The following is a 22,643-nucleotide window of genomic DNA, read 5'->3' as shown; positions in this document are numbered from 1 at the left end:
TTGAGCAAGGGCTTTGAAGAGATCGTGGTACAGCATGTCCCAAGGGAAAGGAACACACGAGCTGGCCTCCTATCCAAACTAGCCAGTAGAAAACCAGGAATGGAAAACCGTTCCTTGATTCAAGGCTTAGTAAAAGAGTCGACAGTCACCCTATGCGCATCCCGAGCAGACGTCGATCCCTCATGGATCGACCCAATCACTGACTTCTTAGAAAGCGGTAAGCTCCCTGACGACCACAAGGCGGCGAAGGCGTTGAGAAGGGAGGCGGCCAAGTACGTAATAGTGTAAGGCCATCTATTTAAGAGAGGACTTAACCAACCATGGTTGAAGTGCCTAGGACCTGACCAGACGGACTACGTCCTTAGGGAAGTCCATGAGGGTTGTTACGGCCATCATATCGGGGGAAAAGCTTTGACCCGGAAGCTCGTGAGATCCGGTTACTTTTGGCCCTTGATGATGACAGACTCCCAAGAATTTGTCAGGAGATGCAAGAAGTGCCAGGAAAATGCTAACTTTCATAAGACCCCGGCATCCGAGCTCAGTTTACTAATGGCCTCCGGACCCTTTTGCCAGTGGGGGATCGACCTTCTAGGACCTTTCCCAGTTGGCCCTGGGCAGGTCAAATACCTGATCATGGCCATTGATTACTACACAAAGTGGGTTGAAGTAGAGCCACTGGCTAGTATTTCGTCAACTAACTGCCGAAAGTTCGTATGGAGACAAATAATTTCTAGGTTCGAGATCCCAGAGTCCGTGATATCGGACAACGGGACACAGTTTGTGGACAAGAAATTTAGAGAGTTCATCGCGGGCCTAGGGATAAAACAAAGGTTCTCATCGGTAGAATACCCCCAGACCAACGGCCAAGTCGAAGCCGCAAACAAAGTCATCCTCCAGGGCCTAAAGAAGCGACTTGACCAGAAAAAGGGCGTGGGCAAACGAACTAGCGTCGGTCTTATGGTCGTACAGAACAACACCTCAATCCTCTACTGGAGAAACTCCTTTCCGACTTACGTACGGGGTTGATGCAGTAATCCCTGTAGAGATCGGAGAGCCGAGTCCACGGCTACTCTTGGGTGGAGTAGAGGAGGCCGTGGAAAAGGACCTGGTCGATGAAACCAGAGAAATGACACACTTGTCGGAAATGGCACTGAAGCAAAGAATAACACTTCGCTACAATGCCAGAGTGCTAAGAATGAGCATTGAGCCAGATGACCTAATCCTACGACGCAATGACGTAGGCCTCTCCACCCTCGGGGAAGAGAAGCTGGTGGCTAATTGGGAAGGTCCATATAGAGTGAAGGAAGTCGTCGGCAACGGGGCATACAAGCTGGAACGCCTAGACAGGAAAGAGGTACCCTGAACATAGAACATGGCAAACTTGACAAGGTTCTACCCCTAGAGACTGGGGGACTACTCGTCTCACCGATTCAGTAAAACCCGTATTGTCTTGTGTTGAATTATTGTTAATCTTTAATTTTTTTCGTTACTCAGTATGCTACTATTTCACCCCCATTCCATTTTATTTCTATTTTTATTTCTATTTTGACTTGCCAACTAACCAATCTATAGTGATTACAGCTTCTCAGGACTGATCACCCCAGGAGCCCACGACACCGTTAACATCACACCGCGGTTACAAAGATAAGCCAAAATTCGAATCTTTTAGTACAAAGCCACAAGTCGACTTCCTCGATTACCAATGACAAGATAAAATGGTAAACAAATAAAAACGGAAAACAAACCAGCACTTACCAAAACGATAGACAAATTATCAATTACCAATAGCAAAACGGCAAACGAGTTATGCAAATTAAACAAGAGTTCAAGAGATCTACACAAAACTATTACACAGTTCAAAATAACGAACAAGTAAAAATACATAACATTTTAGGGATGTCGACAATTTGACCATCCTGGATAGTCTTGAAAGCTCCAATGGCAGAAGTGTCGAAATCGGGGGAAAGCAGCTTGACCTGGGCCTTAATCGCCTCCTCGGTCCCGTTGATCACCTCCCTTGCCTTCTTCACAGTATCCTTATTTTTCTTCTTCAGGCCGGCAACCTCTCCCTTAAGCCCAGCAACCTCATCCTTGGCGCTCTTTGTCGACTTCTCGGCCTTTTCAAGTTTTGCCTCCAAAGCAGTAATTTTGGCCTGGGCTATGGCAATGTCACCACGGGCAGTGTTGAGCTGAGACTCCAAAGTCATCTCCCGCTTCGTAAGCCGGTCCACCGCCTCATCAGAGGTCTTCAACTTTCCCTCTGAGTCGGCTAGTTTCTCCTTTAAGACCCCGACCTCCGACCTCAAGCTATCAACCTCCCGAAGCAATTGACGATACTTCCCGTCCAACGCCCCAGCTTGAGTCAAGATAGGCTCAGCTCTCCTGGCAATAGTCGCAGCCCTTAGCATACATCGGTAGATCCATCGAGCCTGGGCGTCGAGGTCCCTACCATGGAAAAACTACTCAGTACCGGGCATGAGCTGCGAGTCAATAAAGCCCCAACATCAAAGTTTTTCTCCAAAACAATCAATGACCCCTCAGGGATGGAGGACGGTTTTTGCTTGCGAGGGTTATCGACTATTGCCACGTCGGGACCCCCGGCCGACTCTACCTCAGAAGGAACTACACCACTACTACCTGGGACATCCTTTCTGACGGGACCGGTAGGTCCCAGAGGGGTACACGGAACCAACTGCACCTCGGGAGTAGGTGAGGGAGGGTGCTCGGCAGAATGAGTCGCAGAGCTATCCTCGCTGTGGCCAGGGAGAAATCGGGCCATCAAATCTTCAAGATCAGTGTGCTCGGCGGCCATGTCAACTGCAACACACAACAACTCGTTAGCTCAAAAAAAAAAAAAGAAAAAGAGGAAGAGCAACACTACAACCAACCAACCACTCACCTACGTAACTCCTACCCATCTCCCGATCACCCACCAAAAGATGAGGGTTGATGTTATTCTTGTTAAAAATGGCCAGCAACACATCAGCAATATTCTTGTCTCGCTGGGTCAAGCCCTTGTAGGTTACCTTCGTGAAAGCATTGGACCCGGCCCCGAAGCTCCAATAGGTCAGAATCCGGCGTCCCCCTCCAATGTTAACCAGAAAGGATGGTGTAACTCGGCAAGTCGGACCGTAAAAAACTTGACCTTGAAGCCGTGAAATGAATCTTCAAATGTTCCGAAGATTCGTCGGCCCTGGGCAGCCTGGAAGGATATAAACCCCTTTTTGTGCTTCCCCTCTTTGAAAGGATTAGTCAAGACAAACAACCATAGAAATACCTCCACAGAGTCCGACAGATCCAGGTATTCACATACCATCTCAAAACACTAGATGGCGGCCCAACTGTTTGGGTGCAGTTGTGAGGGATCCACGTCGCACCGATTAAGGAGCGCCATTTGAAAAGGAGAGAAGGGGATGCGAACCCCCAGGACAGTAAACATCGCTTTATACATCCAAATTCAGTCGACAATTCGGGGATGTTAAGGTTAAGTTGGCATATACGCTCATGGTCGGCAGGGACGAACACCTCATAGCGTCCCTCCTCGTCACCACCCCAGCACAGTTGGTCGCGAAGACGGCACTCTGTGAGCTCCTCTAGGGTTATTTGCGAAGGCGTATCTTTTACATCTGAGGTGGTCCAGGCATATCTGTCAACTCGGGGGGCCTCGAAAAGGGAAGTTGCGCCATACCTACAAACTTGCATCACAATTAACCTTAAAAGTGTCACCTGTTGGAGGTTTCCACCTCCTTCGATTCTTAAAAGTTATACAACTAGTACTGGCAGACTTTCTTAAATCATTAGCAGTAATCCGAGACATAGCAACAACCATGTAGTCTGACCACTGATCTCCATTGTTGAAAATGTCATTACAACAATGCCTCCACACCCACCAAAGATCCGCCCCTACAATTGCCTCATTCCTCAGCATGACCTTTTGAATCCAAAATTTCAAAAGAGTACCTTTAAATGAATCAATGAGCAAAGGATCCAATATTTTCCAAATGCATCTTGATTTCACACAGTCCCTAAGACAATGTTCCATTGTTTCCAGATCTGCATTGCATCTCGAACATCTGCCCGAATCAGTTAAATAACGTTTGAACCGGAAGGCATTTGTTGGAAGCGCATTTTGTAAACCTAGACACTCATCATCTTTATCTTCTCTAGCAAGTTAAGGCATCAAATCCACCCACAGTCGCTATTTTCAATCAAATTCACTTTCCTCGTCAGGAGCCAATGGTAACCTTCTCGAAATCTATAGGCTTTTAGTGATGCGGGCCACCAGATCCATCCGAGCTCCAATTCTGACATTAGAGGAGGCCCAAGGTTATGAAGAAACTGTTTGACCTCATGAGAAATTGTCATTGCAAGCTTATCCCCCTCCCAAGTACCATTGCTCCACAAATTAGCAAGAGAAAAATTTGTTTCAGATATGTGAATATAAGACGTAAGCTCACAAAGTTTGCCAAGAAGACTCCACTCATCATACCAAATCGATTGTTGCATATTTTTAACATTCCATCGAAATCCTTCTTTTAAGATATCATAAGCCTTTAGAATATTTCTCCAAGTAGTTGAGGCATTGTGACAACGAATACTGTCCATGTCCTTAGAGTTCTAGAGGTATTTGTGAGTGAGAACATGCACCCACAATTTATTCGTATTATTCAGACAATCCCAAACCAGCTTGCCAAGCAGAGCCATGTTCGCATAGAGAGTATCTCTAACGCCCAAGCCACCTGCCTTTTTAGGAGTTATAGCAATGTCCCACTTGACCAAAGGCAACCCTCTCCCATTCGCTTGACCCTTCCATAAGAACTGACGCATCAAAGAATCAATATTGTCGCACGCATACTTCAGAAGATGGGAAACTTGTATATTGTAAACTGGAATAGAAGCCATCATCGCATTCACAAGACAAAATCTGCCCGCCTTATTAAGCAAGCACCCCTTCCAACTAGCAAGTTTTCTCTTGTCTTGTCAATGACCTCCTGTGCCATCTTTCTAGAAGTCCTATCATGACCAATATTAACACCCAAATATCTTCCTAAATCTTGGCAAAATTGGATACTAGAGACCCCTAAAGCACCTCTTTTCTTCTTGCTGAAACATTCTTAGAACATTGAGTCTTAGATTTATGGATATTCACCTTCAGCTCCGATGGTTGAGTAAACATATCCAGAGTCTTCATAACCTCTGTCACCTGATGAGTTTTTGTGGCTTTACAAAAAAGTAATAGATCATCAGCATACATCAAGTGAGAGATTTTTGGGCCATGTCTAGAAACAGATACTGGGATCCACGATTCTTGAGAGACTTTATACGATATAAGATAAGAAAGATTCTCCATACAAAGCACAAAAAGATAAGGGGATATAGGATCCCCCTGTCTCAGCCCCCTTATAGGTTTAAAGCTTTGAAACCTATTACCATTCCACAAAATAGACAAAAAGAATGAAGTCACATAAGCCATGATAAGATTAATAGTAGCCACAGGAAAATCAAATTTGATCAAGGAAGTTTCAAGGAATCGCCAGTCTATCCTGTCATAAGCTTTTTTAAGATCAATCTTAAATGCTATAGAACCCTTCTTCGACTTGGTGTTCCTCATGAAATGCATTATTTCTTGTGTCACTTTTATATTTTTTGTTGTTCCTCTCTCTGAAATAAAACCACCCTGAAGCGGTCCAATAATTTCAAAAAAGAAAGGACAAAACTTATTAACAAGCACTTTTGTAATAATTTTGTAAATAACATTATATAAACTAATAAGACGAAAGTCTTTTAGGTAAGACGGAGCTTCAACTTTAAAGATCAGAACAATAAATATGTCAAAAACAGTCGTACTGATATTCTTACCTGCAAAGGCTCTCTTCACTAAACCCCACACATCATTGCTAAAAGAATTTCAAATTATCTTGATATATAATACAAGTTAATCAAATTAATTTTTGATACAACAAACATTTATTACTTATACTAAAATTATAAATAATAATCAAATATAAAATAAAATAAGATAATTTTAGATTATTTTAAACTAAATTTTCTATCGCTTCCAAACATTTTTGCGAAACTATTTTAACTTATTAACAAAATTCAAAATGGCTTACGCATATACTTTATATTTGCAAAAGAGCCAAATGAGCATTTAAACCAATAAAACTTATTTCACATCTCTCTATCTAAACACATCTTTATTATGTAAATATTAAATAGGATTACTACAAACTGGCCAATAATAAATAAATTAAATAATGGATTATACCATAGTAAAATTGTATATATACACATAACATATAAATATATAGGAAATATCACTCCTAAATTAAGACATATTATTTTAAATATAAAATAAATTTATAATAAAATTTATTAAATTGGAATGACATTATTAATTTTAAAATAGTATATAGAAAAAAACGCTCATCCTAACAAAATATAAAAACAAACATATTAATTATATACTAAAATTATTTACTAATATAAAATATACATTAAATACAAACATATAAGAATTAGTTTAGTAATTATTTATAGTGTGTAAGTAACAATTTTTTAAATACATGATAAATATTACTAATAGAACCTTCACGCATCTTATACGGATAAAAGGCTAATATTTTTTTATATTAGTCTCTTCATTCATCCATTTAAATAAATATTGAGCATTTAAATTTTATTTTGTGTATATATTAATTTATAAAAAATTTAAGAAATTAATATTTTTGTTAAAATTTGACCAACACTTAATTATAAAAAAAATTATTAATCTTATACCATTAAATATCATTTTATATTATTAAAAATATTGATAATAGTTAATTAATAATTAAATATCACAAATTCTGTTGACTTTCTAACACTCCTCTTAATTTATTAATCGAGTTATATAAAAACCAATTAATAAAAAATATTATATATATATATATATAATCCCGTAACACATGGCTACCACGTTTCTATATAAAAAGTAAAAACCAATTAATAAGCAGGAACCTTTCAGCTTCCTAGCTAGAAACCACCTTCATCACTCCTTTAATTTGTAACAAGGTAGTAGCCATGGCGGCCAAAACCAGCGACGACTGCGACAAGGGCTTCGCAGACAGCTACATGCTGCTGAAGCATGAAGACGCCCGGTTCTTCGATCTGCTTCACGTCCTCACTTCGCGAAACATGTCGCGAAGGAGGTTCGTGGAGAGCCACGCGGAGGGCGAAGTGGACGAGAGCTTCGGCCACCGCTGGCTTATATTCATCTCTATCTTGGCCCAGAAGCTCTTGCAGTTGATGGCCAAGCCATTAGCGTTCTTTGGGATCTGCGTTGAGCTTCTCATCAACTTGATTGCCCTCAACGGTGGTATCTTCTATATCATATTTAATTTCCTAAGAGGTAATTAATTACTTTAATTTTCATTCATATATATATATCTCCTCTACTAATATTTGTTCCTGCTAGTACACCTTTTGCTTATAATATATATATAATAAAAATTTATTTAAATGTATACTTGAATACATCTGCACACTCTCAATTTTAGAGATAATTAAGCCTTTGAAAATAAACATACACACACAAGTTGCCAAGTTGGCAGCTTAATTATAATTAAGGGTGTAAAATGTTTTATTTTTTTACTTATTTATAAGAAAAGTTGATGTAATGATTAGCAAGGAAAATATGATTAAATATGTGATTTTAACAAAACTTAAAAATTGGAGTTAGTTTAATTTTTAAATAAAGGTATCAATTAAATATTTCAGCAAATAAGCACCTTTAAAATACAAGATGCTCTTAATTTTTGTATAGCTCTTTCAATTTGGACTTTTGTGTTTTACTTTTATTCTCCCTCCATTACTTTGATTAATATAAAAACAAAAGAAAAAGAAGCTAGAAGTGAATATGTTTACTGAATTGGCCTAAATAAAAAACCAGAATAGTATTTTTTTTTAATCTTTTTATGCTAAATTATTTTTTTTATCCAATATGGATCGATATCTAAATTTTTTTGGTAAAAAAATCTAATACAATATTATGTGATAATTTATTTTACAAATTTAAACTTTTAAATAAAATATATAAATAATTATATCTTTAACAAAAATGATAGAATACCAATGAGTGTTACATGAAGTTACAAATCAAAATCACTACTTTATGGATTACTTCAAATTTGATGACTTTATTATTTATAACAATACGTGTGTCATAAACTTTTTTTTCTTCTGAAAACATAAGTTATTAAATAAAGGCAATTTTCTAGTACAGACTATTTTGATGTCGAATTTATCTAACTTTTTTTAAGATAAGTTTTTAATATTCTAAAATTATTTATTTTCATATTATTTATTTAAATTAGATATTATTTTTTTTACTTTTTTATAAATTAGACACGGACAATATATAATAATTAATTATCATCAAATAAAAATATATAAATAATTAATTTTATATTTAACATGCCTTTTTTAATATAAAAGTCTCTTTTCTTATTTTTATTTAAGAAAATAGAAATAACAAATATCAAATTTTAAATTTTAATTATAAAATTAAAATCTCTTCTAACATGTCCTGATGAATCATCTCTTTTAAGAATTTATCCCTTTCTAATACTCTCTAACTTCTTAAAAATTTGACCCTATTTAAGACTTACTAACATCTAGGCAAAGTGTAAAGTAGCAGATAGATGAGTGACTAATCAATTTGCACATATTTTGCACCGCAACCTTTCGTAACATTAAGGATTTTTCATTAAAATAATTAGGATAAAATATATTTTTTATTTTTAATTTTTTAAAAATTTTCAAAAATATTTTTAACATTAATGTATTTAAATTTTGTCTCCAATTCTTCAAATATCTTTCAATTTTATCCCTACAACTAGTTATTAGTAAACCTGTTTTTTTTTCTAATATAATTTTAGCTTCATAAAATCAAATTTTCCATTTAAAATTCATTTTTTATAGATATAAAATTAATTTTATTTTTTTAAATAAATTTGTTTGTATTCTAAATATTTGTGAATAGAAATAATAGTTTAATTTTTTATTTTCTTAAATAAAATATTGTAAGAGATATTTGAAAAATTTTTTTAAAATATTATAGTACTTTTGCTTTTTGAATTTTTAACAAGTTAATTATAGAGGGACCACAGATTATTAACTACTGTAATCGTTAAATTATTAATGAAAGGATTTACTTAACTTATGTCTTAAGAATATATTTTAAAAATATGATAATAATTTTTTTTAATGTTTTTGTTGTGTTTAATATATTAAAAATATAAAAAAGTTAATTTTTATAAAAAATATTTTTCTTATAATATGCTTAACCTATATCTTTAAGATATAGTTAATAAAATCCTTAATGAAATTGTGTCAAACTTAGCAAAGTAACTTTAATTTCAACGTGTAACGCGAGTATGCGTAGGTCGCCATAATTGTTATGTGTTTGGTTAACAAATGCTTTTCATAGATAAAATTCTTTTAGTTTCAACTTGTAACGAAAAGGCATTTGTTAATAAGTAGACAAAAATAATAATCGATTAATCGTTGAAATTTTTTAAAATAATTTTAATGCTTTTTTCAATGTATATTTAAAATATTAAAAGTTTGAATTTTCAATCAAAACGTTTTTCATTACTCTCTCAAAGAAATGTCATTAGCAACCTCATTGATGATTTTATAGTATTATTCTCTCTTTCCCCTTTTTTGTGGATACCAATAGTTTATTTTTATGTGCTTGGTACTCACTTTTTTGTCGATCAACGTAATCCACATATTATTTATTGAAAACAACGAAAGAACTAATTAGTTAAGACTGTAATTCTCCCAACTTAAATAATAAAAATTTATTAAAAATTAAATTATTTAATCTAAAATTTATCAAAAATATTATTTGACTAAAATTAACTACTAAAATTAATTATTATATATTATATACAAATATATGTATAATTTAATTTATGTTTAATATATATTTTATATTTTAATATATATTTTACACTGATACTAATTTTAATATACACTTAATATAGTTAAAAATTTATTAAAAAATAATTTAAATATTTATTCTTCATAAAATAAACTGGCTAGGCTTATCAAAATTTTAGAAATGCCTTATGCATTTTTAGAAATACTAAAAGGCAAACAAATTTTATTATTTTTTATCAATAATATTTAAAAATATATTATTAAATTATTAAACTAAAAAATGAAATTAAACTCACAACTAAAAATATTAACAAAAAATAATAATTTCACCCTTAGATTTTTCTCAAGGATTTTGTTACACCCTATTAGTACACTATATCTATATTATAATTTTAAATAGAATTTAGCAAACATGTATTTTAGAAGGAAAAGTATGTGGAACCAAAAGGTTATCAACCAAAAACTAAACAAAATCACATTAATTTATATTAATAATTAATTTTAATTTTTTAAAATTTTAAAATTTTAAAAATTTAAAATTGATTAAGTAAACCTAATTAAAACCTATAAAAACGTTTCTCTTCTCTCTCATATTAACCTGCCCACCTCCAACAATCACACATATAGATCTCTCTCACCGTCAGACCCTCTCCACTTCCCCACCGCGACGCACTCCTCTTCTATCACCGACATCTAGCTCGTCGGATTCGCCACCGTCGACAAGAACAATGGCCAACGACTCTTCCCGGAGAAGGCTCATTTGCCTCGCAATGAACGCCTCTATGGTTTGCCGGAACTCCTCGTTGCTCAGCTTATCATGCTGCGGATACGAACTTTCAACCGCCTTCGCCGTCTCCGTCTCCGTCTCCGATCGCCGCAGTTTCTTCCTCTCTGTCGTCCTTCCCTCATCTTCCTCCAACTTCTCCGATCGAATCCACTGGAAAACTCTCTGGGATCTGAAATTGGAACCTGAATCCGCTGCAGAACATTAACCATTATCCGTACACGTATCCGTTACAGCTCAATCCGTTATTAGTTGATTGTGCCGGTGCTCTGCTTGAGGTTCGGAGTGGGAGGTGCGGTGATCGGAGGCGGAGAGTCGGGCAGACTGGGCGAGGAGGGCAGCAATGATAGCGTTGAAGAGAGCAAAGACAAAGAGAGGGCTGCGGCGCGTGAGGATCCAGAAGAGTAGAAAGAGAGCACTATGCATGCCTAATTGATCTTCTTGGAAAGAAATATAAAAAAAAAACATTCATTTAATATGAAAAAAAAATCATAATACTTAACAAAAGAAATATTGTTATATTTTAGTAAAAATAATTAAATATCTATAATATTTTAAAAAATATAAAATTCTTAAAAAAATAGAGACATTCACATTTATAATACAAAAAATTCAAAAAATATATAAAAGAACATCCATTTAGTATGAAAAAGAAACATTCTGATACATAGTAGAAGAAACATCCATATATATTAACTCGTAAAAAATTTTAAATTTACCCCAAAAATATTTGGCTGATTTTTGACTAATACCCTTTTGGTTCCCTAGTATTGCTCATTTTAGAATACATGTCATAATTTTACGTTAAGAAGATGATGATATTTTGCATTTTGAAAATAACTTATTTCTTCACAGGGAAGTTAGTGTTGCCGGATCCAAGATCAGCAAAGTATTTGTCGTGTATTGGGAATTTAGATGTGCGAGTAAAATTGGATGGCATCACTCGTGAAGATAGCAAATACTATATTGCCCTTTCTATGATGGCCTCAAAAGCATCCTATGAAAATGCTGCTCATATCGAAACTACTGTCGAAGATCACTGGAAGGTATCAAATTAATTACTAGTCCATCTCTTTTCATATCTCTAATAATTAATGTTTCTTCTGATTTTTGTCTTTATTTGCAGATGGAATATGTAGGCTTCTTTGACTGCTGGAATGGTAAGAACTTAGAAGCATTTTATACTGTTTCATATTAATTAATCTCGTTTATAAACATAAAGAAGTATAAACATCACAAAGTAAACAATACTTTGTTTATTTTCTATTAGGATATGTTTAACACAAAATATTTTGGGTAATTCACATCAATAAATAGTTTGTGATTTAAAATTATGCAGATATCTTAACCAATTTTTGTTACACGTTTTTTCTAAACACTTTTATAAAAATCTAATCAATTTAATTCGATTTATGTTGTTTATAAGTAAATCAAATTAAATTTATTCAATTTATTATTAGAGAAACGTGTAATATATAAATCGAATTAAACTGATAATAGTAAATTAAAGGTAAAAATGAAATACAATTGACTTCATATAAAATTGTAAAATGAAAACAATTAAATAATTTGACTAAATTTTTATCTAACGACTCTCAATTTTTAATTATTAACTTCACGTGACGTTCACTGATCTGAGTTTCACCTAAATTGAATCAGATTAATTACATTTACATGAGATTCCAATTGACCCTTGTAAAAATAGACCATATCTTACATTTGACATGCGTTGAACAGAGTATCAAGAAAAGGCCTCAACTCAAGTGTTGATAGCTTTAGACAAACACCAAAACCGGGATACTTATGTTGTGGCCTTCAGAGGAACAGAACCCTTCAACGCCGACGATTGGTGCACGGACATCGACATCTCATGGTACGGAATCCCCGGCGTGGGAAGAATGCACGGCGGCTTCATGAAAGCATTAGGGCTACAAAAGAATGTGGGGTGGCCAAAGGAAATTGAAAGAGACGAGCGTCTTCCACCATTAGCATATTATGTTATTAGGGACATTCTAAGAAAAAGGCTGAGTGAAAATGAGAATGCAAAGTTCATAGTAACGGGTCATAGTTTGGGAGGTGCACTTGCAATCTTGTTTGGGACAGTGTTGTTTTTGCATGAAGAGACGTTGTTGTTGGAGAGGCTTGAAGGGATCTACACGTTTGGGCAACCGAGAGTTGGAGATGAAGCATATGCAATGTATATGAAACAGAAATTGAAGGAACATTCGGTAAGGTATTGTAGGTTTGTTTATTGCAATGATATAGTTCCGAGGTTGCCGTACGATGATAAGGAAATGATGTTCAAGCACTTTGGGATATGCCTTTTCTTTGATTGGCGATATCAGCTCAAGGTATGTATGTGTTTCTTTCTCCTTCTACCTTTGTTGTTTTCTTTTCTTTTGTTTGTTATGATAAGTATGAGTCCAATTATATATTTTTCTTAAAATGCATGCAGGTTCTTGAAGAAGAACCGAACAAGAACTACTTCTCGCTATGGTGTGTGATACCCATGACAATGAATGCAATTTTGGAACTAATAAGGAGCTTTACTATTGCATACCAAAATGGACCTCACTACAAAGAAGGATGGCTTCTATTTGCTTTCAGGGTTATTGGGGTATTAATTCCAGGCTTACCTGCTCATGGTCCCCAAGATTATCTTAATTCCACTCTTTTGGGACCAATAGAAAAACACTTAAAAGCAGACTGAATATATGGCTACAAAAGACAGGGCTATGCTAGCTATACCTCTTAATTTGGAACATGTCGTAATTATTAGAATTGTTTCACTGATTGGCTTTTGTTATATTAATGCTAAGGGGTGGTTTTGATGTGATAGATATGGTGGTAAAATTTTTAAATCTTTAGTTATTTATCTTTTTAAAAGTAAGAAAATTTAAAGCTTAAATTTGAATAAATATTAAATAATTTTAGAAATTGAATATTAGAAGCTAGTTTGGAAAAGTAGAGGTGTTTATAGACAGAATTAAACTGGATTTTTCTTAGTCACAAAAAAAAACTGGATTTTTCTTTACTCAAACTGCTAGGCCTAAAATTAGGATGATCAGTTTCATTTTCTAGATCCATACTCAATTCTAACCACGATAAAATCCTAATAGTTTGGGCTAATTTTGTATTAAATTTAAAACTGGGTCTTAAACCAGAAATTGAGGATGAACACAATAGTCCACACATGGATTAACAAATAACAACAACGTTGTAAGAAAAATTTTAAATAAAATCAAAGTTATGATCAACAGAATAATATCAACAGCAAAACATATAAATAATGGGAAATGATTTCGTGATATCAACTATCATTCATACAAAAAATTCGAAGTAAAAATTTCACTGTGATAATGAGCTGGAGGGAACTTTGACGAATAACAAATTGGGTAAGCTCTTTAGTCTTTAGGTTTTGGGTCTGACCCAATTTTAATGAAATCGAGTCAAAAATTCCTAAAAAAATTTAAGATAGGTATTATATTCTCATATTTGATTTTTAGTTTAAAAAGTTATTTTTAAACAAGTTTGATTCCAAAAAATATCATCATTTCAATTCTCATATTTCTTCTTAGTGTATTTGATTCCCATAGAAATAAAATCTAAGTAACAAGATAATACTTAAATCACACACACCCTAAGGATAATTCTAATGATTACCTAATTTGTTTACTAGTTCACATTATACTAAAGAATTAAATTGAATTCTTAGTGTTAATTCTAATTAGGGTTCATTACGATTTTAGTCTCTAAGATATATGCCAAAAAAAATTTTTGTCCCCAACATTTTTTTGCATACAAAATCATTCTTAAGGTTCAACGTAATTTTAAAATCGTCCTTCGGACTAAAATACCTTACGATTTTGGTCCCTAAGATAAAGACAAAAAAATTTTTTTGTCCCCAACATTTTTTTACATACAAAATCATCCCTAAGGTTCAACGTAATTTTAAAATCGTTCTTCGAACCAAAATATCTTAGCCCAACCACTATCGCACCGAGCCCTTTCCCTCCTACCTAGATTCACCCTTCTCCCTCTCCCCCACCGTCAAAATCCTCTGCTACATCATAGCCATTATTCCTTCTCACTCTATCGAGCAATCTCTCTATGACTCCTCCCTCTCCGTCACTTCCTCCGACGTCAAGTAAGTCCTTAAGCTCTCTTATGCCTTCTCCGCTCAGGCCGTCAAGTTCTTCCGTTGGTCCGACCATCACCAAATCAAGATTTGGTAGAATGGGTGAGGAAGAAGAAGCTCTCTGGTTAAATCTTGAGCTAAAGGCAGTACCTCGCCCTTGCCATCACTTGGCCCTCACCCTCGCAATGCCGCGACTTGCACCCTAACCTCGTCGCAACTCGCCCTTGCCTCGCAGCACCCCACCTTTACCCTGGCAGCACCTCGTCCTCGCCCTCGTGTTCCTCGTCATCATCAAGGAGGTGGTGGTGGTGGTCGTGTTCTTCGCGTTTCCAATATCATCGTCGCACCTCCCTTCTCCTTCTCTCCCTGCCCTCCACCGCCCTTTCCCTCCCCTCCCATTTTCCTCCCTTTTTTGTTAATGTTTGTTTTAGCGATGACGATCATGATTTTCTTGTTTCTTGTTAATAATGATAGTTTTGATGATGAATTGCTGTTTTGATTTTGATTTATTTAAAGTTGTTGAAGGGTTGAGTTTTCTTGTTGAGTGGGTGGGATGGTACAGATGGTGATACAGTGGTAATAGGTAGTGGAGTAATGGTGATGGTTAGGGCTAGCAATTCATACCCTACCCGCGGGTACCTAACCCGGTCCAATCCATTCGGGTAGGGTAGGCTACTCTACCCGCAGCGAGTAGGGTAGGGTACGGTCCGGGTATGCCTGCGGGTAGGGTAAGGTACGGGTTTAGGGTGTACCCTACCCTACCCTACCCTACCCGCACCTCATATATAACACATATTTTATAAAAATCTCTCTATATAGTGAAAGAAGTGAAAGTTGAACCCACAACCTCTCTTATATAATGACTTATAATAAGGGAACAACCACTAAACTAGTTAGTTAATTTAGTAATTTAGAGCATTAGTTTTTTATTTTTTATGTTATTAATACGTATAAAATTCAAAATAATTTAATTTTATATTTACTTTGAAAAAATTTGATATTTCTGCGGGTATGATAGGGTAAGATAGGATTTAAAATTTTAGGGTGCGGATAGGGTTAGGGTTGAGAGATTCTCAACCCGCATGTAGAGTAGGGTAGAGTTTTAATGAAATTTTTAATTCGCGGGTAGGATTAGGGTAGGGTCCTACCCTACCCTACCCATTACCAGCCCTAGTGATGGTGTGAAGAGAGAAAAAGAATATTTTTGTCATTTAAAAAATTAATTTGGTCAAATGATGATTTTAAAACTACGATAAACCTTAGAAATGATTTTGTATCCAAAAAAGTTTAGAACAAAAAAATTTCGACCTAACCATAAATCCTTCTAATTCCCTTAGAATATCAATAATCCTAATATTACTCGTTAATAAGTTTTCTAGTTAGATTCATGAACTCTATCTCATAATCCTGAAACTACCATCCAAGTAGCTGTCTAGTCACATTAATTAATTTATTACCACTACATTTTCTTTTTTCCAAGCATCATCTAACAACGGCACAAATTAACAATCATTAATATAATCAATCTAATTCCAAGCATAATTAAGCACATGCAATTTAATTCAATCTGGATTGTAACGGATACGCTGCTTGTTTTTTAATAGGATAATACAGGATCAATACTTCTTTTTCTTTGTACCCTAGCCATTAATCTTTCTTTAAAATGATCAACTTTTTCATTGAGCTTTATTGATTTGATTAATGTAACTATAACTTTAAAAATAATTTATTTTTCAGTGTTTACATCAAAATTTCTCATAAACTTCAATGTCTAGTAGTTGGTGAGGCTTGTTGATACTAATTTTATTTTCTTGCATTCATCAACCATGAGGATTATGAAATTAACCTTAAGTAAACTAGCAATAACCTTCCAAAGTAATTTAGCACTTACTTCCATTTAGATTTACATTTCCTCAACTACATACATGTACTTTTTAGCCGTTACAAATATCATAAACAGTGGTTACAAGTTATTCTCACAGATTATAATTTATGCACACATATAAACAAATTACAGGTTATGAGGGTTGTTGAGTACGACCCATCCGATATGCCATGCAAATTTTGTTCAAGGGAGCTCGACATAAATGAAGATCAATCATAAAATATTAAGAATTATAATAATTAAACTCAATTTATAGCAAATGAAACTTAATTATTTGCACAAACTAAAATAATAAAATGTAAGTGAAATAAATTCTAAATACATTTCTTAAAAATTCGGATATCGCACAAAATGAAAAAAAAAAAAAGAAACACCAGAACCATAAAACACGCAACCATTCAAAAACCTAGCTCAGGATATCTCTAATTCTCTATTTCAAAAAAATAATTTTCTTATCCGAAACTATAATTGCTGAACGAAGATCAAAATTATGATAACATTGGAGAATCATTTGTCTTACATAAAAAAAAGTCCCAAAACTCAAAACACTCTATTTAATCACTATTTCCAAGGTCCAAGCCCATCAAATTAAATACGTATGTCTTATATATAAACAATAACCAATTATAATTAGCCCTAATGAAATATCAACTACAGGTATTACTTTTCCCATACGAAGCTTAGGTGAGATCTAAGAGTAAACACGAAGCTCAACTTTTACTTTCAAAACATTGTGTTTACCTTTAAAAAAGTTATGTGTTTATGATTTTAAATTTATATTTTTTTTCTTGTGTTCTCTTAAAAAAAAGTTATATTTATTTTTAAAAATTTTTATACGTTAATCATTATAAATTTTATTTTTGTATAAAAAATTTCTCTATTTTTCTAATAAAATTTTCCCTTTTTTTTCTTTTTTCTTCTTTACCCTTTATATTTTTTTACAAATACACAAAGAAACAAACAAATAAATAAACAAAGAAATATATAAGAAAAAATGAAGGCGGCCATGTAGAAAGGTATAAAAAAAAAAGACAACCTAGGAGAAGAAGGAAAAAAACATAGAAAAAGGAGGAGGAAAAGAAGATAGACTGAGTGCGTGACTAGTAAGATAAGGGAGTAAACACGGTTAGAAGTATTCTATTAGACTTGATTATAAAATTAATTTGGTCACCCAATATTTTTGGTAATAGAAAAACACTTGTTTGTTTTGAGAACTTTGTGAAATGAATGTAGCAGTATGATTCAATCAGATTGAAATCCCAACAATATTTACTATTTTTACTTCCACAGAAAAAAAGAATGAGAAAAAAATAAAAAAGGCGAATATATAGTATGTCCCATAAACAAGTGTGGTATATACAAATGCATGAAACGGCATGAATTAAGAGAAGAATGTAGCACACTAGTACTAGATTCTTGTGGAAAAAGGGTCAAAATCATAATGACTTGAGTGGTTCAGTCAGCAACAGCATGGGTGCTGAAGCAGCTGATTGGGGACCATATCGGGAATGAAAACACTTTGCAGTTCTTGGAAGTCCGGTTTTCTTGTTGTTCAGGGATCGAGCTTCTCATATTTTCAGCTTTTGTCTCTGCCTTTCTCAACTTGCTTAGAATCTTATCCATTGATGATGATCGCTTCTTCTCCAATTTCATCTGTTCACACCATTTTCTTAATTTTCATTCTTTTAATTGGATAACCATTTAAATATTGGGCATCAAAATAATTTGTTATTGACTCATTGACTATGAATTTGTTTTAAACTTAAGGCAGAGAGAGTGAAATATAGAAATGTTGTTGAATAAAAGAACCTCAAGTTTGCGTATTGCGGCTTCGGCCTTTGCTTTCTGCAAATTCTCCCACGCAATGATTTTGGCTTCCTCTCTCTTTAACCTGCTTCAGAATAAATGTACATTCATAAATTTACAAACACAAAAACGACATTATGTGATTTTTGCACCCTGAATAAGCAATGGAGATTATGTCTCGTTAATGATAGGAAAAAGTAACATGAATGATATATTTCTAACACTTTTCGATCACATATTTAAGCAGCAAGATGAGCTACTATGACATCGCACTTCTTCCAAAAGCTTAAACTAATTGGAGGAGACATAAGAATGGTTATATCTCTAACACACATTCTCATGAAAGAAAATATTATGTTATAAAATCACTTTTTTCCAAAAGCTTAGATGAATAAAAAAAAGACATATGAACGATTATATTTCTAACAGAAGTTATGCAAGGGATCCCTTATGCTAGATGCAATTATGAGAAACTATAAAGAAAATACTTGGAAATGTCTGAGGCTGAGTCTTCAATATCCCAAGGCGAAAATTGGCTGGTTTCTGTACTATTTTCTCTGAATTCTTTGTGGCTACTCAGAGATTTCGTTGCGTGCCTTTTGGATCCCCTGATAAGAGTAGCTTGGCTATCAACCTGCACATCTCTGACCTCAAGCTTAGGGGAATGGCAACCCGGTTGAACCATGGCTGAACCGGTGCAAGATTCTGGAGATGAATGCAGATCACTCTCTGTTTCATCTGCAGGGCTCATTTGTGTTCCTTTGTCACATTTTGAGAACATCATGTCATCCTCATCGTGATTCTTATCTAGCAAATCTGCAAATCAAGTTCAATTCTTGTGTTCATTGAATGAAATGTCCACAGTGGTAATGTTATCTCATCCTAATGATCGAAACTTTTATTCAGAGAAAAATTCTTTCTCTATATGCAACATAGTTCACATTAATTTGTCCAACAGAGAAAGTGTCACACATTTGCTATAAAGTAATAACCAATTCATTACATATATACAGAATCTCAATACCAATAGTGTTACCGAACTTTCAAAACTTCGTGGTGTCTTTGGATGAGACCCTGTATTTCATTATTTAGCAGATTCCAATTCCCGTAACATATTCAAACTCAAGTTATATATATAATATTCCTTTTCTAGAAAATAATAATCTTCACTCATCCTTCATTTTATTCATTGAGACTAAAACTTAGCTAACTGTCACTTCTGTAGAAACTTCTACTCTTCATTTTAAAAGAATACAATTTAGTATTTCTTTGTTTATCTATCTATCCATTTAGAAAAATGCTATTTGCACACCAAAATCAGCCATTAAAATCAACCACCAACGTATTTGTGTATAAATATATGTGTGATTTAATTTATTTTTAATGTGTATTTATATTCTAACATGTATTTTTTATTAGTAGTTGATTTTAGTATACACTTTTTTTTTAAAACATGAAATAATATACCACTACAGACTAATGTATTGGCTATTTTTTTTTAATATTGGTGAGATTTACTGAAATATTGAGATTTATTGATAAATTTTGTTAATATAGGATAATTGTTGAAAAAGAAAAATAGTTAGTAATGATTTCACCAATTTTATGAAATATAAAAAAAATCGCTAATAATAATTTCAATTCAAAATAATTTAAAAAAAATCGTAACAAACAATTTTAATTCCAATTACTCTTTTTAGAAATCGTTATTAACAATTTTTTTATAGAGTAAGAAGAAATAAATCGTTATTAACAAATATACTGTAGGTGTTACGATGTCTAAAAATCTGCTAATTTAGTGTTTAATTATTAAAAAAAATTAAACAGTTAATATTTAATTTAAAAATATAAAAATTTAATAAATATTTAAAATTTATTATAAAAAATAAATTGGACAACAAATAAACAGTGAATACTGAATACAGAATTGGCCTGTACTGTACGTCTGTAACAAAGAATTTGGTGTGGCTAGTAAAGTAGTAAGTATTGATCAGACCAACAACATCTAAAAGCAGAATGTCGACACGCACGGATTACAAAGTCTGAGAAAAACCCTATGAAAAAGGTTAGGGATAATACTTTTAATAAAAATAAAATAAAATTATCTATTTTTTTAAATTATCTTTTTTTATTTTTACTTTTTCTTTCTTTTTTAAAAATCACAATTTCACTTTTTCTCCCTCTGACCAGTCATCAGATTACCAGCACCCCAATCACCGTATACAATAAATCTTAATTTTTAAATTATAATTCTAATAGTTTTTATTAATTTATGTTTGTAAATTTAATAAATATAAATTATGAGTGATCACATACTAATTTAAAATGCTAATATTTAACGAGTTATAAATGAACCAAATAAGTGAATTTCCTATGATTATTACTAATTTAAATAGAAGATGTTTGTTGAGAGAGATATATAAATAGGTGAAAATTCAATTACAGCTATCGGATTATTTTAATTGATTTGGTTAAATTTCTACTTAACTACTTTCAATTATCAACTTTATAAAGAGGAGTGCACCTAATTTTTCACATTATATTTTACCTTGGCAGATAGGAGACGATGGGTGATATGAGTGTTGAGGGCAGAGCGGTGCAGCGTGGAGCAGAGGACTACCAGAAGAATCCATTCCATCCCCAAAATGATAAGCATCATCATAATGGTGAACAGAAACAGCAAGCGGTGCAAGCACACCGGTGGAGAACGGTGAACCAACTACCAAGTTCCTCACAACCAAACCCTGCCGAATCGGAACCATAGAATTAGAAGAAGAAGGTGAGTAGGCATGGTTATTGGAGTAGTAACAAGCCGCCACTTGAGGGCCGCCTTGTTGACCATGATCAACAATTGGGCCGCTTATGGACTTGGGTCTACGCTGATGAGGTTGTCTGACGTCAGCAGAAGAGGAAGAAACTGGGCTACAAATCCATCTCTCAGCTTCGTCCCATTTGGAAGGCATTGTTCTTCCGCCGGCGCTGAAGAAGGGTGTGAGACCAGACATTGTGTGTCTTCTTATGCTGCTGCTTGAAGCTTTTGCTACTCTCTCTGAGCTCCATCCCTTTTGGGAACTTATCACTGCGCCTTTCTCTCTGTAGTTTGGTGCCCCTGGGCTTGGGAAAGACCCAATCAGGTGGTTCTTCTGATAAGAGGAACAAGGCGTTTTCTTCATCTTCTATTATCACCAAGACCAAGAGGAAATTACAATTCAAATTATTATTGGAATGCGAACGTGGTCTTGCCTTACCTAATACTTAATGTAGTGTTCCCTCTTTCTAGTTTTTGTTATGTGTGACAGGGAGAGGTTGATGTGAGTCTACCCTTTTGTTCTTTTTTAACATAGATCGGACAATTCTAATTCTAAATATTGCAACACCGTAAACTCACTCATTCTACGTATTTACACATGTAATATTTTAAGATTTTCATCAATTAAAAAACACCGTGATTTTCCACTTCAACTGAATCCTGGCGCGCATGTGAGTGTACTTAAATCGTGTGAGATTCTTTGCACCGAAAAAGTAACTGTGTGAGATATTGACTGGTCATGGTTTGGTACTTATGACACTTGGTATGATTAATAGGGGCAACAGGCATCCTAAGAAGCAACTAAGTCAGGCTTTAAATACCTGCTCTTATATTAGATTATGAGTATTCTCAACTTTCAATCGCACTGTAAAACAACTTAAAAACACATCATTTTAAGTTTCTAATATATTAAATATTCGGTAATATTAAAAAAAATAATCAAAACTTATTTTATTTAATATTTAGTAATTATCATTATAATTAATAAATATTAAATATAATAAATTTTAATTATTTTTAATTAATTTTTTTGTTATCAAATATTTTTATAAACATTAAACATAAGCATACAAACAGGTAAATTTTTGTTTAGAGGTGACATTTATCAAAATATTAGGATTTTTTAGTAAATTTTGTTAATATGGGATAGTTATTAGAAAAAAAATTGTTAGTAATAATTTAATTAATTAAAATTTTAAATTTTTTTCAAAATCAGCAGTAACTATTAAAAATGCCTGAAAAAGTAAATTTTTTTAAAAAGAAAATCAATAATAACGATTTCAATTTAGTGAAA

The 22,643-nt window shown here is 33.7% G+C and overlaps 2 protein-coding genes across 2 annotated transcripts; one reads left to right on the top strand and one right to left on the bottom strand.

Annotated features, from left to right (window-relative positions):
• The first annotated feature begins 6,961 nt into the window (after nt 1-6,961).
• Nucleotides 6,962-13,549, top strand: LOC130967399 (triacylglycerol lipase OBL1-like). The gene is made up of 5 exons (XM_057892239.1): nt 6,962-7,390; nt 11,567-11,757; nt 11,838-11,871; nt 12,449-13,062; nt 13,167-13,549. Exons 1-5 carry the CDS (start codon nt 7,063-7,065, stop codon nt 13,419-13,421), a joined length of 1,422 nt encoding a protein of 473 aa, XP_057748222.1. The 5' UTR covers nt 6,962-7,062; the 3' UTR covers nt 13,422-13,549.
• Nucleotides 13,550-18,062: 4,513 nt separating this feature from the next.
• LOC130942899 (uncharacterized) lies at nt 18,063-21,869 on the bottom strand. The gene is made up of 4 exons (XM_057871038.1): nt 21,089-21,869; nt 19,029-19,356; nt 18,544-18,625; nt 18,063-18,387 (listed from the first exon to the last, which is right to left on the bottom strand). Exons 1-4 carry the CDS (start codon nt 21,711-21,713, stop codon nt 18,190-18,192), a joined length of 1,233 nt encoding a protein of 410 aa, XP_057727021.1. The 5' UTR covers nt 21,714-21,869; the 3' UTR covers nt 18,063-18,189.
• Nucleotides 21,870-22,643: the final 774 nt, after the last annotated feature.

The sequence above is a fragment of the Arachis stenosperma genome, chromosome 1 (genome assembly GCF_014773155.1).
Source record: "Arachis stenosperma cultivar V10309 chromosome 1, arast.V10309.gnm1.PFL2, whole genome shotgun sequence".
Lineage (NCBI taxonomy): Eukaryota > Viridiplantae > Streptophyta > Magnoliopsida > Fabales > Fabaceae > Arachis > Arachis stenosperma.
This window is presented reverse-complemented; position numbering and strand designations above follow the sequence as displayed.

Excerpts from the sequence above, each read along its gene's own strand:
- LOC130967399 (XM_057892239.1), top strand. The coding sequence starts at position 7,063 with ATGGCGGCCAAAACCAGCGACGACTGCGACAAGGGCTTCGCAGACAGC. Across the intron at positions 7,391-11,566 it reads CATATTTAATTTCCTAAGAG|GGAAGTTAGTGTTGCCGGAT; the intron begins GTAATTAATTAC and ends ATTTCTTCACAG. Across the intron at positions 13,063-13,166 it reads ATTGGCGATATCAGCTCAAG|GTTCTTGAAGAAGAACCGAA; the intron begins GTATGTATGTGT and ends AAATGCATGCAG.
- LOC130942899 (XM_057871038.1), bottom strand. The coding sequence starts at position 21,713 with ATGAAGAAAACGCCTTGTTCCTCTTATCAGAAGAACCACCTGATTGGG. Across the intron at positions 19,357-21,088 it reads ATCGTCTCCTATCTGCCAAG|ATTTGCTAGATAAGAATCAC; the intron begins GTAAAATATAAT and ends CTTGATTTGCAG. Across the intron at positions 18,388-18,543 it reads CCGCAATACGCAAACTTGAG|ATGAAATTGGAGAAGAAGCG; the intron begins GTTCTTTTATTC and ends TGGTGTGAACAG.